Here is a 14,087-nt window from a genome sequence, read left to right on the forward strand (position 1 = left end):
ACAGCAACAACGATGCGAACGGGAAATGAGGAGGCAGCAGGAGCGCGAGCAGCGGCGGCGCGAGCAGGAGGAGAAAAGACGAATGGAGGAGATGGACCGCAGGCGAAAAGAGGAAGAGGAGCGCAGACGCGCCGAAGACGAAAAGAGAAGGAACGATCGGGAGCAGGTGGGTTGCATTTAAACAGATCTGTCACTGCCGTAATGACAAAGGTGAAGAGCTTAAAAGTCCTTCCTTTCTGCTGCTCCGTTGGTTGGACAGGAGTACATTAGACGGCAGCTGGAGGAGGAGCAGCGACACCTGGAGAAGCTGCAGGAGCAGCTGCTGCGAGAGCAGGCCATGCTGCTGGTCAGTCCTCCACACGCTCCTCCTGCACATCAGCACGCTTTACACACAATATACCATCAAAACAAACACCTAACTCAGAATGTTGTTTGTCTTTTGTCTAAGACGTTGAAAGAAACTGTTGATAAAGAATAATCAATGTGAAAATCTGATTAATAGTTTAAAAAAAAAAGAAAAGAGGAGAACATTTTAGAGAAAGAAAATTAGGGATAAGCCTAAAACACTCAATTCTTCCAGGCTTTTACACCTCTGGTTTCAATGTTTTTTTGAAGGATGCAGAATATGTTCCCCTCCTATGCAATGCCAAACTCTAAAACCTTTTTAAACTGATTTTTGGAACAAACAAAGCCGTTTTATTGTGGTAAACAAGAAAAATAATGACGAGATATAGGATTGAGCCATCTAATATTTACCGAAAGCTCTTGACTTTTAGGTGAAGACCATCTGAAATACGGAAAAGCCTATGAATTTGTTGAAAATTTAAAATTAACTAAACTCCTAAATTCATTTTATAAGAGTATTTAATCATCTAAGTACCCCTGGGCTGCTACTGTGCCCTCAGGAGATACATGTGCACCTAAAAACCACAGATTAGTAGCAACAGGGACATCTGGCTGTTTAGTTAAGTATTACAACCCTTTAAATGTGACTAAAGCACCAGAGGTTTAAAAAAAAAAACATGTTCTGAAAATTGATGCCTATACTGATGCCTAAAGTACGATATGTATCTAATAAGTAAGTAGGTTTAGCAAAACATTGATATGCAGGCCCCTGCTCAGTACATGCTGCCTAATGTTTTGTGCCCAAAAAATAGAAGAAATAGTCAATGATCACTCCCCGAAACTTGTCACTTCCCCTTTTGAATATGCTTCATTCGCCCTCACACATTACAGTCTAGAGCGCCTCTGTTTTCATCATCTCAGAACTTTCCACATGAGGAGAAATGTGCATAAATTCCTGATTTGCTCATTGTTCTGAATTTACTATTTGTGTCATTTTAAATCCTGTTGGATTGTCTTGTGTTTTTTTTTTTGTAAAACATGACCAGTGGGTTTTGATGAAGACTCCTATCAAAAAAGTATTGATGAAGACATGTTTGACGCCTCAACTCCACCAGCAAACATTTTCTGGGCTGGGTTGTGTTTTGTTCTGGTACTAAAGGCTCTTTTTCTGTTCTTACAGCCAAACTGGAACGATTACGTTTTTTTTCTTTTTTTGGGTCACATGACTTGTTGGGCTATGTTTGTCTCTTTTGCCCCCTCCCACTTATGGATCAACCTCTGCAACAGGAGTTCAAGTGGCGGGAGCTGGACGAGCAGCGCAAAGCCGAGAGACTGCATAAGCGGCTGCAGCTGGAGCAGGTGTACCTGCTGTCCCTGCAGCATGAATCCAAGCAGCAGCACCCTGCTGACAGGACAGCCCCCTCCTCAGAGCCCAGCCACACTCCCCAGGCTTTGACTCTGCCCCCGGCCTTCTTGCCGACCCCACGGGCTCAGGTCATCGACGCTGTCGTTTCTCTGGCCTCTGAGCCCCCCAGAGTCCCCCAGATTACCCCCTCAGACAGGACAGTGCCTGAGAAGACTGACGAGACCAGTACCAGACAGATTTCTCCCTCCCAAACCCCCCAGCCCTCTGTAAGCGAAACCCCCACCGACTCTAAGAGTCCCAAGGCAGAAAGTCTGGAGCCTGACAGGATCTCCGAGCCTGTCAGGCTTCCCATTCAGCCTATCAGAGAGGTGAACCTCCTCCTCCGCTTCCTCCTCCTCAGCTCTTCTTCTTGCTCTGCTTCTTGCTTGCCTTTGCCCAGCCTCGGTGTTCAGGGTAGAGCCTGAAGCAAACGCCTTCCCCTTTCTCCTCCAGACGCGCTGGTGTTTTCCTTTGGACAGATAAAAGGAGAGCTTTTCCAGACTTTTACACTGAAAGGTTCAGGTGACGTGGCTGTGAGGATTGGGCCGCATGTCCAAACTAACCGACCGCACTCTCCGGCAGCGTCTCCTCACAAACCGGTGTCTTGTTGTTATTAACAGCGCTGTGGTCCAAACCGGTCCTGCGTCACCTTTTATCTTTGTTTCAAAGCATGTTTTTGTTGTCTGTTTCTTTTTTTGAATATATATAAAGGTTTCACAGAGTTTCAAAAAATGGAGGGACAGGAAGTATCATAAAATGAAAAATTCTCAAACTAAAGGTTGATTCATTCTCTCCAAAAAAATAAGCACAGTGTTACCTCACTGTAGTTAAACTTCAGCCTGCTTTCCGTAAAAAAACTGTTTCACGATTGGTCAAAAATCAACCCTAATCACCATAGCAACTGGCCAGCATTTTGGGATAGATTTACTCATCTTGCTCTGCTCCTCTTTTGTCATTTAAACCGGTCAAGCGCACCTTCCTCGTGACATTTTCACGCATAAAACAATTGTCGATCTTCCTCCTTAGTCACCTAAAACACGCATTTCCTCCTCTTCAAACAAATCAAAAACGTTCATCCTCATTGTGCTTTTATTTCCCACAAGCCTTTGAGCTCACGCCAGAAAGCAGTGACTGCGAAGCAGAGTTTGAATCAGCCTCTAAACCTGCCATTTCCATCTGATTCCCAACCTGATCCCGTCTTTTTCCTCATTCCCCCCCTCATCCCAGGCGGATGAGCGCTACCGTAAAAACATCCAGGGCTCCCCGCAGGCCGCCCCTCCTCCCAAGCAGCCCCCTCTGCCACCCCGATCCTCCGAACCCTTCTCCAACGGCGGCTCCTCCTCTGAGGCCATGCACCGGCCCATGGAGCCTCAGGTAATCCCATCCTTCTCCTTCATCCCCCCTTCTCGTCCAGCTCCGATGTTCTGGCACTACTTTGTCTGTGTTTAGCCTTTTGCTGCAAATCAAATAGCACTTACCGGTAGTCTTTCTTATAAAATGTGTCCATGTGGTGTGGCTCATAAATCAGACCCCCATTATTGGAACTGCTTCAACCAGCTGCCCCGTATAGCTGCAGACAGTAATGAAACTTCAGTTCAACATATTTGTTTGAATACTTTCAATTAGATCGGATTTTCTGTTTTAGTTCAAAACTTTTCTTTGCGCAAATGTACAAAATCAGTTTTTTACCGGAAAATATCAGGTTTTATGCCACTAATCTTCATCTTATTCTTCTATTGATTAGTGGATTAAACTCTTTAATCCTGTAACACCTAAGAGGTCGCCAACATCACCTAAATAACACACGTTTTTTAAAACATGATAACTCCTCGACCGCTCGCACAATCAACGTGAATTGGTTGATTCTGACGCGGAGAAAAGGGACTTTTCATATTGGCTCACTTCGTCGGCCATTAACCCTAACATACAGTCTTGTTGCGTTTAGCCAAACGTTTGTATTTATCGTGTGACAATAAATGCGTTGACCCTGCAGTCCCTCATGACCTTTGATGGTCGTCAGGTAGGAAAAAAAACACACACATACGTGAGAACTGAGCTACAAGATTGGGCAGAAAAAAGTCGTTTTTCGTTTGTTTTCATGCAAATGTGTCAGAACATGTCTGTTCAAGGCCTTGTGCATCCTCCCTCATGTCTTACTTTGTTGTCTGCTTGTCACCCCCCCTCCCCCTCCCCACTTCAACCCCAAACACGTTTAAAAAAAGGTCCAGTGGTCACACCTGGCCGCTCTTAAGAGCAGCAACAGCGCCACCCCCTCTCCTCCTCCGCCTGTTGTCGCTCGCTCCCAGTCCTTCAGCGAATCCGGTGGCGTGGCGTCTAACTTTGCACAACTCCACCTGCGCTCCCAGGACCCCCACCATCAACACCACCACCACCCATCGCCTGCATTCACTGACCCCCACCCCCAACCTCCCCTCCACCACCCCCAGGCTCAGAATAGGCTGGAACACCAGTCCAGCAGTGAAGAGGTTCCTCCAAAGGTAAGAAGATGGTGAGGTCCACCCCCTCCTACCCCCGCCTTCCCTCTCTCTCATCCACCTCCTTCATGTCGATCTGTCTCCCCCACTTTGGTCAGTGTAATCTCACTGGAACTTCATGGGAATTGGTTTAAGATTACAGATTAGAAGTTAAGGATGCTTTTTCTTGGCCTTTCAGAAACACCCAGAAAGTCCTGTTTCTCAGATTTAGATTAGAATTGTTTGTTAAATTCAGATTAGGATTAAGTTTTTTATACTAAAGATTAGAATGGCCCATGTTTTCTCATGGATTTAGATTAAGATTTGGTGTATCTGGGATTTAGATTGAGATTTAGTTGTTTTTTTGGATTTAGATTAAGCTTTAGTCATTTTCCTTGGATTCAAATTAGGATTTTATTATGTTCTTTTGGAGTTAGGTTAGGATTTTGACAAATTTCTTGGATTTAGATTAAGATTTGGCTATTTTTTTCTGGATTTAGATTCAGATTGAGTCCTGTTTCTTAGATTTAGATTCAGATTTGTGCTTTTTTTTATTTAGTTAGGATTATGACAAGTTTGTTGGATTTAGATTAAGATTTGGCTATTTTCTCTGGATTTAGATTCAGATTTAAGTTTGTATCCCAGGTTAAGATTGAGATTTAGTTTTTGTTTTGTTTTATTTAGATTAGGATTTTGTCATGGTTGTCAAAATAAATTGGGATTTAAATCTGTTTCTTAGATTACGATTAGAAAAAAAGATTCTTCCTGGATTTGAAATAAAAATTGTGTTTCTGAAATTAAAATTAAAATTTAGTCCTGTTTCCTGGATCTAGATAAGAATTTAGTGTTTATTTTCCAATCAATTTATGACTAAAAATCTTACTTTGGTTTAATACATCCAAGTATATTTTATGTCTTGTTTTTTGTTTTAATTGCTTGAAATAAAACAATAAACCAAAACGAATTTAGTCCTGTTTTTCAGATGACATTAGGATTTAGATGATCTTTCTTAGACTAATGATGAACTGTTCTTTTGTCATTAAGACATCCAGCAGTTGTTGTTTTCAAAAAACCTCTTTTCAATCTTTGTGTTATTCCATTATGGTTTAGTTTTTTTTTCCATTTCAAGCTCTGTTGGATAAGGTCTTTTTTTTTACAATCTGAGATTAAGATTATAAAGCTGAATTTTGATCAATATCCATAAAGGTTTTTGAAACTGTGTCTCAGGTACCAGTGAGGACAACATCCAGATCTCCGGTTTTGTCGCGGCGAGAGTCTCCTCTGCCAACGCAGCCCAACAACCAGAGGAACGCCGTCGGGTCAGTGAAATCCATGTCAGACATTTAAATCACTTCTGTGAAACTTAAGTCAGCGTGACTGTGGCGGTAAGAAGGATCAAACAAGAAAAGTTTCCTTGTTTGATTCCTCAAAAACATGAGGATTGTTTAAGGAATGCCCCTGTTTGACCCTTGAACTCAGAGTAATTTGCAGGTTTCATACAACAGTTGTGGTTTTTGAACCACTGATTAGCACAAACAGGACGACTGAACACCAACTGTGAGGGAAGATAATAGTTTAAAGAAAATGGAATGGGTAATTTGACTAATTAACGAGTTAATTTTTGGCTTTTGTCATCTTAATTTAAGACTAGCCACGTGGCCATGAAACTGTAACTGGAATTTTGGGGGAAAAAACTTCGTTATTAACTGCTAAAAGGATATTTTAGGTAATAATATGCCTCTAATTTCATGATTATTTTTCTTCCAGCGATTTGGCTCTAATTTCATTAATATGAATCCCTAAAAGCTATGATCTATAAATGAGTAAATATGGAGAGAAATTTTTTTAATAAACCTTTTTATTCTGCAAATTTTCCTCCTTCGTGTTGGCAAACCAACTAAAGGAAGATCTGCCTCAAATGTGAGCTGCACACCAGCCTCTAGGGGGCTTTAGTTGAACCTGCTGTTGCTCCTCCGTGCAGGAACATGGAGCAGCGCCCTCTATGGGACAGGGTGGAGAAGCTGCAGTCCCGACCCGGCAGCGGCAGCTCCTCCAACTCCAACTCTCAGGCCAGTCCCGGCGAGCGTTTCAGACCTCGCTGTGAGTCCCCTGGTACTGTACATGTCTATACTTCTCTCATTTATTGCTTTCTGTTGCACTGAAAAAAACAACATAATATCACAGATTTTTTTTTGTAGTTCAAACATTGTTATCATCCTGTTATATTTGTAGTTATAGCAACATCTGCTTAGTTTAGTCTTTTCCAAAGTGAAGCAGCAGAATGAAAATCCCCCCTTTTGTTGTCATGAATTATATTCAGTCAGTCTCTTAACGCTTCCTTTTGTTTCCACCAAAGCTTCCTCTAAATCTGAGGGATCGCCTCTCCAGCGGCCCGAAAACCTCCCCAAAAAACAGGACGAAAGGAACGTGGCCCGGCCGACGCGACCCGCTGTAAGTTCTGCCTCGGCTTGACAGAACCAGAACCCGCTGTATTCGAAAGCTGAGTTTCTCCATAAACCACAACATTATGGAAACAGGGGGGTTGTTGTAAGCCCTGCTGAATTTTTGCGTCAAACCGTATCGGCTTTTATCCTTCTTGGTCTTTCGGCTTCTCCCTTTTGGGAGTCCTACAGCCAATAATCACCCATCTACGTCCTCTTCTTTTTTTTTTAACTCCAACCACCCTCGTGTTCTTCATCTCTACATCCATAAACATCCACCGGGGGGTTCCTTTTAACATCCAACATCCTTCTCTTAGCACATTGAAACCTTCAATCTGCTTCCCTGATTTATCTCTAGAGCAGCGAACATGAGCTGTTCCTCTGACGTCAGCTTAAGTCATCATATCAAGTCACTAAATCCATGGAATTCTTCGTCCTGTGTCGCTTCGGGACAACTTTGCTGAGGCCGGCGTGAGACTGAGCGGCCTCCGATCGTTGTATCCGTGGATGTTTTCAGGACCTGACGGCGCTGGCTAAGGAGCTGCGTGCCGTGGACGACGTGCGGCCCCCCCACAAGGTCACAGACTACTCCTCATCGAGCGATGACTCGGGCACCACGGATGAGGAAGACGACGAGGAGGTGGACCAGGAGCCAGGGGACGAGTCCACGTCGGGGGCCGAGGACTCCAGAGCTGGGTAATTGTGGGGGCCCAGTGCGGCCCCACCCAGTGGTGCTTTAGGAGTGCCTCTGTTTCACCTTAACGCTGCTTTTTCTGTCGTTTGGAAACAATATCTTGAAATGTAAAGTTTTAGGTTTGAGAGGAACCATCGCCAGATCAGAGCTGCGTTTAGAAAACTGCCAAACTTTTAGAAACTCCCACATGCACCAAAAACTGTACGTAATAACTTTTAAAAAAGCGGTGACATCACAGATTTGATCCATTGATTTCTCAGTGGGAATGATTCGATTATATTGATCATTTTCCCTTCAGCCGATCTTCACTAAAAAATGACAGATTCCTCAAACCTTAAGACAAACGTTTGATTGTTTTTGTCACAGGAGGCTCAGAAACGGGGAGGCAGACTCTGCTAAGACCATGCTGGTGGAGGACTCTGAGAGTGAGCAGGGCACCACCCCCTCCAAAGACGGGACCCTGGTCATCAGACAGGTGAGGGACCCCCGCCGGACCTCAGGGAACCATTACGGATTCCACTGCAGAGAAGGAGGAACTGAAGGTGATCTGTTTCCGTGTGGGGGGAGGAGTTAATCATGTCACAAAGCACCCCCCCCCCCCCCCACGCACACACACACACCCCTCCTTCTCTGGTTTGCTCCACCCCAAGTCTGCTTGTTCTTGCTTCCAGAGCACAGCTGACATAAAGCGGTTGGTCAATGTCTCGTCTTCATCATCCTCCTCCTCGCCCGGCTCCGGTCGTGGCCCCCCAGAGAAAAACGGCCGCATGTACCACCTCCCCGACATTATTCAGCAGAGCCATCATTCCTCCCCCCCCTCCACAGCCAGCTTCTCCTCCTTGTCCTCCTCCTCCTCCTCCTCCTTCCCCTCATCATCTAGCCAGGCCAGTCTTGGCGTCTCCTCACAGATCTCCTTGGAGGAGCTCGTAGCCGTAGAGGTATGTGGGGCCTTCAGACGGGGAGGGGGGGGGCGCCGACGCTCCAACTGTGCAGACTTAGTTTTTTTTTTTATCGGACAAACAATTAAACTTTTACTGTTTTTATCAGTTTTCGCAAAGGCTTTGCAGCTAAAATCCTGCGATAATGACGCTAAAACGCTAACCTCCATCTCTAAGTCTGCGCAGAGCAGTCGTGTTGTCCTCGACTGCCGGTCCGGGCCCCCCCTTCCACCCCCTCCACCCCGCCCTCTGGTGTGACTGCACCCCCCCTTCCTCTTGCTTCGCTAACTCCTCCATGGTAGAACCTGGTTTCTACAGCGGAGGACTTCTGATCTAACGAGCATGAGACTAAACTCTGGAGACGACGTGGTGGTGGGAGTCGACGGGATTCCTAATGGTTCTCTTCTCTTTGGGTTTTTATTGATTGATTTCCTTCTAACCAATCACAGCAGCCTGTTGGGATCTGATTTCCCTCTCAACTCTTTTCTTCTTCTTCTCAAACTCGTTCAACCCTCCAGCTGTTTTCCCCTCCAAGCCTCAGAAGAACTAACCCAGCTGCACGTCATCTTCTCATCTGATCTTAAGGCTAAGGCCTAATATAGAAATGGGGTTTGATTCATAGCGCTTTGGCTCTTCCGTACGACGGGATATTAGGGACAGCATGAAAGAGAAATGAAGGTTAGAAAAAAGTGTAGAAAAACTCCAAATAATAAAATCCTGAATTTCTTATTTAAAAAGTCTTAAATTTACAAGAACAATAGAGCTTGAATGTCATGAAAATAAAATTGTACATTTACGAAAAAGTGAAGCAGAATCAGGAAGATTACTGAACAGTGTGATATCCATCCGATTTCTCTGAAATGTCATTTTAAAAACTAAATTTTACATTTAATTTTTGTAAAAGTAAGATTTTTTACTTGTAAAATTGCAACTTTGTGAAGCATAAATTTACAACTTTAGTCTCATAAATTGTTGAATTTCTTTCCTCTAATCGTACAACTTTATTCTACTCTACTCTCACTTTTTGGTCTTTTTGGTTTCCCTAATACTTGTATTTCCAAGCTATTTCCAAGACTTTTAATGAGTTTGATGAGAAATGCTGTTTTTTTTCTTTCTTCAGTCGCAGTCAGAGAGCAACTCCATGTCCAAACACAAGTCTTCCTCTTCGTTCACTCCCTTCATCGACCCACGCCTCCTCCAGATCTCTCCATCAGGCGGCAGCTCCCTCAACAACATGGGTAAGGCGGGAAGCGGCGAAATCCGCACCTCTTGAGCTTCAAGGAGCTCCAGTACAAACCATCGTTTTGGATTTTTGGACGACCTTTTTAAGCTTAAAGTACCACCGAGTTTTAGGGCCAGTTTGCAAACTTTTTTTTTAATTCGTAAATTTAAGGGAAAAAAGTCATAGCTGTTAAATTACGAGAATAAAGTCGTAAATTTAAGAGGAAAAATATCGTAGATTTACACGTTTCTTTTTACGTAAATTTACGACTTAAAATCTTGTAAAAAAGAATACATCGTAAATCAAACAAATGAGCTATCAATAAAGTTATCAATCAACATTCAGCTCACCTGTTCCATTGAGTTTAGTGGGTCTGCTCTGCTGCTGCGCGGCGTTCACCTGCTGTTCTGTGGGCTCACTTCCACTTTAATCTCGTAAATGTAGTCGTTTTTTTTCTTGTAAATTTACCACTTTAAATTTTATAATTCTATTTTTTTTTTTTTTTTTTTTTTTGTTGGGCCTTAACTTCCATTGTATCAAAGTAACCCGATCCCTTAAAATTATTTTTGTCTTTCGGAAGCTCCTCTCGTGTTCAAAAGTTTTAAAGAAATGCTTGACAATGTTGCATTTTAGCTGTTTACTTTTACAGCTCTTTAAGAATTGGTCAAATTGTTAGTGATTTCATCAATTCTCTTTTTCACAGAAAGGTTTTTAACCGTTTGAAAACATTTTGTTAATGTAAAAAAAGAAAAATGCAGTCAAATGAGCTCCAAATGAATTAAAATGTAAATAAAAATGCTGAAAAATCCTCAAACTGTTGTGAATTTGAGTTTCCTAAGATTGGAAGTCTGACTTCCTCCTCCTAATCCCGCTCCTCTTCCTCACTCCAGCGGTTTTTGGACAAGAAGGCCGACCCGCCGACCCACTGCGCTCTGACCCCTCCCGTAAAGGCTCGGTGGTCAACGTCAACCCTGTCAACACTCGTCCGCCCAGCGACACTCCCGAGATCCGCAAGTACAAGAAGAGGTTCAACTCCGAGATTCTGTGCGCGGCGCTCTGGGGTACGTCCTTAACGACGCTGCGAAATGCCGACGGTTCAGACATTTCCACCAAACGTTTACCTTCTGACGCCATCAGGGGTGAACCTGCTGGTGGGGACAGAAAGCGGGCTGATGCTGCTGGACCGGAGCGGTCAGGGTAAGGTTTACCCGCTGATTAATCGACGCCGCATCCAGCAGATGGATGTCCTGGAGGGACTCAACGTCCTGGTAACCATATCAGGTACAGATCCACTCGGCGTGAGACTTTGAGCCGAGCTTTTTGTTTGCAAACACCACCCTGAACCCCCCACCCTCCCCCCTTCCTGCAGGTAAAAAGAACAAACTGCGAGTGTATTACCTGTCGTGGCTCCGAAACAAGATTTTGCACAACGACCCAGAAGTGGAGAAGAAGCAGGGCTGGGTCAACGTGGGCGACCTGGAGGGCTGCGTTCACTACAAAGTCGGTAAGTTCAGCGGAACCCACGTCTGCACATAAATAGGAGCTTTCTGGGAGTGCTTGCGGCTGATTCGTTTCCTTTACGCATTCCAGTAAAGTACGAGAGGATCAAGTTCCTGGTTCTGGCTTTGAAGAACGCTGTGGAGGTGTACGCCTGGGCGCCCAAACCCTACCACAAGTTCATGGCCTTCAAGGTAGTGCGGGTTCCAGAAGGTAGCCGGGTCTCTGCGCTTCACTGCGCCCAGCTGACGCGTTTTTTTCTTTGAAGTCGTTTGGTGACCTGGTGCACAAACCTCTGCTGGTGGACCTGACTGTGGAGGAAGGCCAAAGGTTAAAGGTCATCTACGGATCCTGCTCGGGCTTCCACGCTGTGGATGTGGACTCGGGCGCCGTCTACGACATCTACCTCCCCACACATGTAGGAGCCCAGTGCGGTTCAGGTTTTCTGAGGATTTGATCCCTTTTACAGATATTTTCTTTTCTTTTGTCCTTCACAATCAGATCCAGACCAGCATCCAGTGCCACGCCATCATCATCCTACCCAACACTGACGGCATCGAGCTGCTGGTCTGTTACGAGGACGAGGGCGTCTACGTCAACACGTACGGGCGCATCACCAAAGACGTGGTGCTGCAGTGGGGAGAAATGCCGACTTCCGTGGGTAAGCCGGCGCTCCCGCTTTCAGCCTGACTGAACCTCCTGAAAAAAATGTCCCAGCGTTTCTACAGGGGAAGAAACCCGAAAATATTGGAAATTCTCACTTGTTGTTGCTCCAGTGATGAGACATTTTCAACATTTCTCGGTGAACTTTGATAGAAAAGAGGGGTTGGGTTGTTTGGTTCACAGCAGAATCAGGCAGATCTTCATCCGTCCACATGAAGTGGACCAAACGGCTCAGTGCGAAAGTGGCTTTTAGGGGTGGAGCTAAAACCTGCTTCTCTCTCTGGCAGCCTACATTAGGTCAAACCAGATCATGGGCTGGGGCGAAAAGGCCATCGAGATCCGCTCGGTGGAGACGGGACACCTGGACGGCGTCTTCATGCACAAGCGAGCCCAGAGACTCAAATTCCTCTGTGAAAGAAACGACAAGGTGAGGATGCCTTTTTTGTACGCAGGTGAGCCGATCGTGTAGAAAAATTAACCGGGCTCTTCCTCCCGGATGTGGCAGGTCTTTTTCGCCTCCGTGCGAGCCGGAGGCGCCAGTCAAGTATACTTCATGACGCTGGGACGCTCTTCCCTCATGAGCTGGTGAAGGACGAGCCGCAGCCAGAGGAACGCAGAACGAAGACTTTTGGAGGGAGGAGCTGGAGAAACTCCGCCTCCCACCACCCATTTTGTGAATCCAGAAACGTAGCGGAGGGGACGAACGGCGGCGCGCTCTTTGCCCTCCCACAAGCCTCCTCCTTACCCAAGCCTTGCTGCCCAACCTTCCTCCACCTCCACCGAGGGCTGTGGTGTCTGTTTTTGTCATTGTGAACCTTTGCGTCTTGCGGGCGAAGCCTGCCGGGAAAAAAAGGCCGTCACTGAATACTTAAACGTGCCAGGAAGCGGATTGGCCCTATTTAGGCGAAGGTTTCCATGTGAAGCATGTTACATCTGTTGGGTTTTCCTCTCTTTAATGGTGCTTGACGTGTTAATCTGCCTCCTCGTCTTCACTTTTTTGCCTTCATCTCCTTAAAGTGCAGACTTCTTCTTAAGGGACCTTGGTAGATTTGTTTTTTTTTTATACAGGGTACTGGTTATCAGCTACAAATCTCTGCAGGTTTCTCCGGACTTTAAGTTTTTTAAAATTTTTTACCACATTGCCTCAAACTGCAGGTTCCGTTGGACACGTGTGGCCAGGTTTACGATGACTTGATGCTTTGGCGTTATGAAAAATTAGCCCCATGTGATGATTTTTTTTTTTTATATACACTGTATGTTTTGTATGTGACTTGCGATGCGGAGCCGTAAAGGAAAAATCCACACAGTCATCTGTAGCGTTTTCGTTTTTTTTTTTATATTAGTTCGTTTTTTAGTCTAAAAATCATGTTGGAGTCAGGTTTAGAAATGTGGGGTTTTTGACTTTATGGCCGCGTCCTGGTTTGGTGAAACTGTGAAGCAGACGAGCAGAACTTAGCAGATGGTCGCTAAAGTAGCTGCAGGACAGGATGGGAATTTGGTGGGAGGCTTTAGCGTAACTTGAAGCTAAAGTTTCCGCCGCCTGATGATTATTTCTGAACACGCGTTCCAGAAATATTCCGCCCTCGGAGCATTTTTACTTTAAAACCAGCCAATGGATTCAATATTGGACCTCTTTTCTTCTTGGATTTTAGATGGAAAAAAAAGCGTGTAGATTTAACCAAAACTTCATCTGCAAATCGGCTGTTTTTACTGTTTTGAGTCGACCGAACGATGTTTTTTTTTTCCTGATGTGGAGCTCATCTCTGCTCCTTTGGATGAGCGACGCTTGGAATCTTTTCTCTCGTGGTGCGTTCACTGTCTGAGGGAGGACCTGCACAGTTTCCTGTGCAGTGTATTTTGTCTGCACAGAGTCCCAGCAAACGGTTAATCTGTGAATCACCGCGACGGCGTTCCACTTGCAGTGTTACAGAACCACTGGTTTGAAGTAAAGTAGCCTGTTTTAAACTGAGTTTTTACCGTGTACTCCTTCTCAAGTATGAGGCTGCAGTTTTTTAACCGTAGTGCACACCTTATGTTGAAAATGTTTACAAACCATTTGTTTTGTCAAACCAATATACGCCCATATATGGATATTTATGTTGCTGTTTTTTTAGGGCAGTTTTTTCCCCCCAGTTTTGTATTTTTTACCTTTTTTGTACCATAATTTAGACGTTTGTGTTTCTCCATATTTTAGAGTGTCGTTTCACTGATTCTTCTATATCGTTCCGCACAGTGTGCCGCTGGTGGCGTTGGATTAAACGCTCCCCGCCGCCCCAGTTGAAGCGCACCCCCTCAAACGTCTTTGCCATGCCTCTAATTTATGTCTTCTCTGTGTGTACTATGGGAATTGCTGTATATTCCTGAAGGTTTTTTCCCCCTTGAATAAAATCAAAAGTAATTTACAGTGT

General features: G+C 44.8%; 1 protein-coding gene across 14 annotated transcripts in view; it reads left to right on the forward strand.

The window, feature by feature from the left end:
• LOC101174648 (mitogen-activated protein kinase kinase kinase kinase 4) overlaps positions 1-14,083 on the forward strand; it is a 34,805-nt gene extending 20,722 nt beyond the window's left edge. The window contains exons 13-32 of one of the 14 annotated variants that reach the window (XM_023965931.2): positions 5-166; positions 260-346; positions 1,633-2,079; positions 2,978-3,124; positions 3,973-4,248; positions 5,452-5,543; positions 6,206-6,336; positions 6,581-6,675; positions 7,183-7,361; positions 7,726-7,834; positions 8,031-8,297; positions 9,418-9,535; positions 10,410-10,580; positions 10,657-10,800; positions 10,889-11,023; positions 11,110-11,210; positions 11,285-11,434; positions 11,518-11,677; positions 11,967-12,106; positions 12,185-14,083. In XM_023965931.2, the coding sequence (XP_023821699.1) occupies positions 5-166; positions 260-346; positions 1,633-2,079; positions 2,978-3,124; positions 3,973-4,248; positions 5,452-5,543; positions 6,206-6,336; positions 6,581-6,675; positions 7,183-7,361; positions 7,726-7,834; positions 8,031-8,297; positions 9,418-9,535; positions 10,410-10,580; positions 10,657-10,800; positions 10,889-11,023; positions 11,110-11,210; positions 11,285-11,434; positions 11,518-11,677; positions 11,967-12,106; positions 12,185-12,268 (3,195 nt within the window). In that variant the 3' untranslated portion in view covers positions 12,269-14,083. The remainder of the gene's footprint in view (positions 1-4; positions 167-259; positions 347-1,632; positions 2,080-2,977; positions 3,125-3,972; positions 4,249-5,451; positions 5,544-6,205; positions 6,337-6,580; positions 6,676-7,182; positions 7,362-7,725; positions 7,835-8,030; positions 8,298-9,417; positions 9,536-10,409; positions 10,581-10,656; positions 10,801-10,888; positions 11,024-11,109; positions 11,211-11,284; positions 11,435-11,517; positions 11,678-11,966; positions 12,107-12,184) is intronic. The other 13 variants (XM_023965937.2, XM_023965940.2, XM_078931726.1 and 10 more) reach the window with 13 other exon arrangements.
• Positions 14,084-14,087: the final 4 nt, after the last annotated feature.

This window comes from Oryzias latipes, chromosome 2, assembly GCF_053564925.1.
Source record: "Oryzias latipes strain Hd-rR chromosome 2, Olatipes_Hd-rR_3.1".
Lineage (NCBI taxonomy): Eukaryota > Metazoa > Chordata > Actinopteri > Beloniformes > Adrianichthyidae > Oryzias > Oryzias latipes.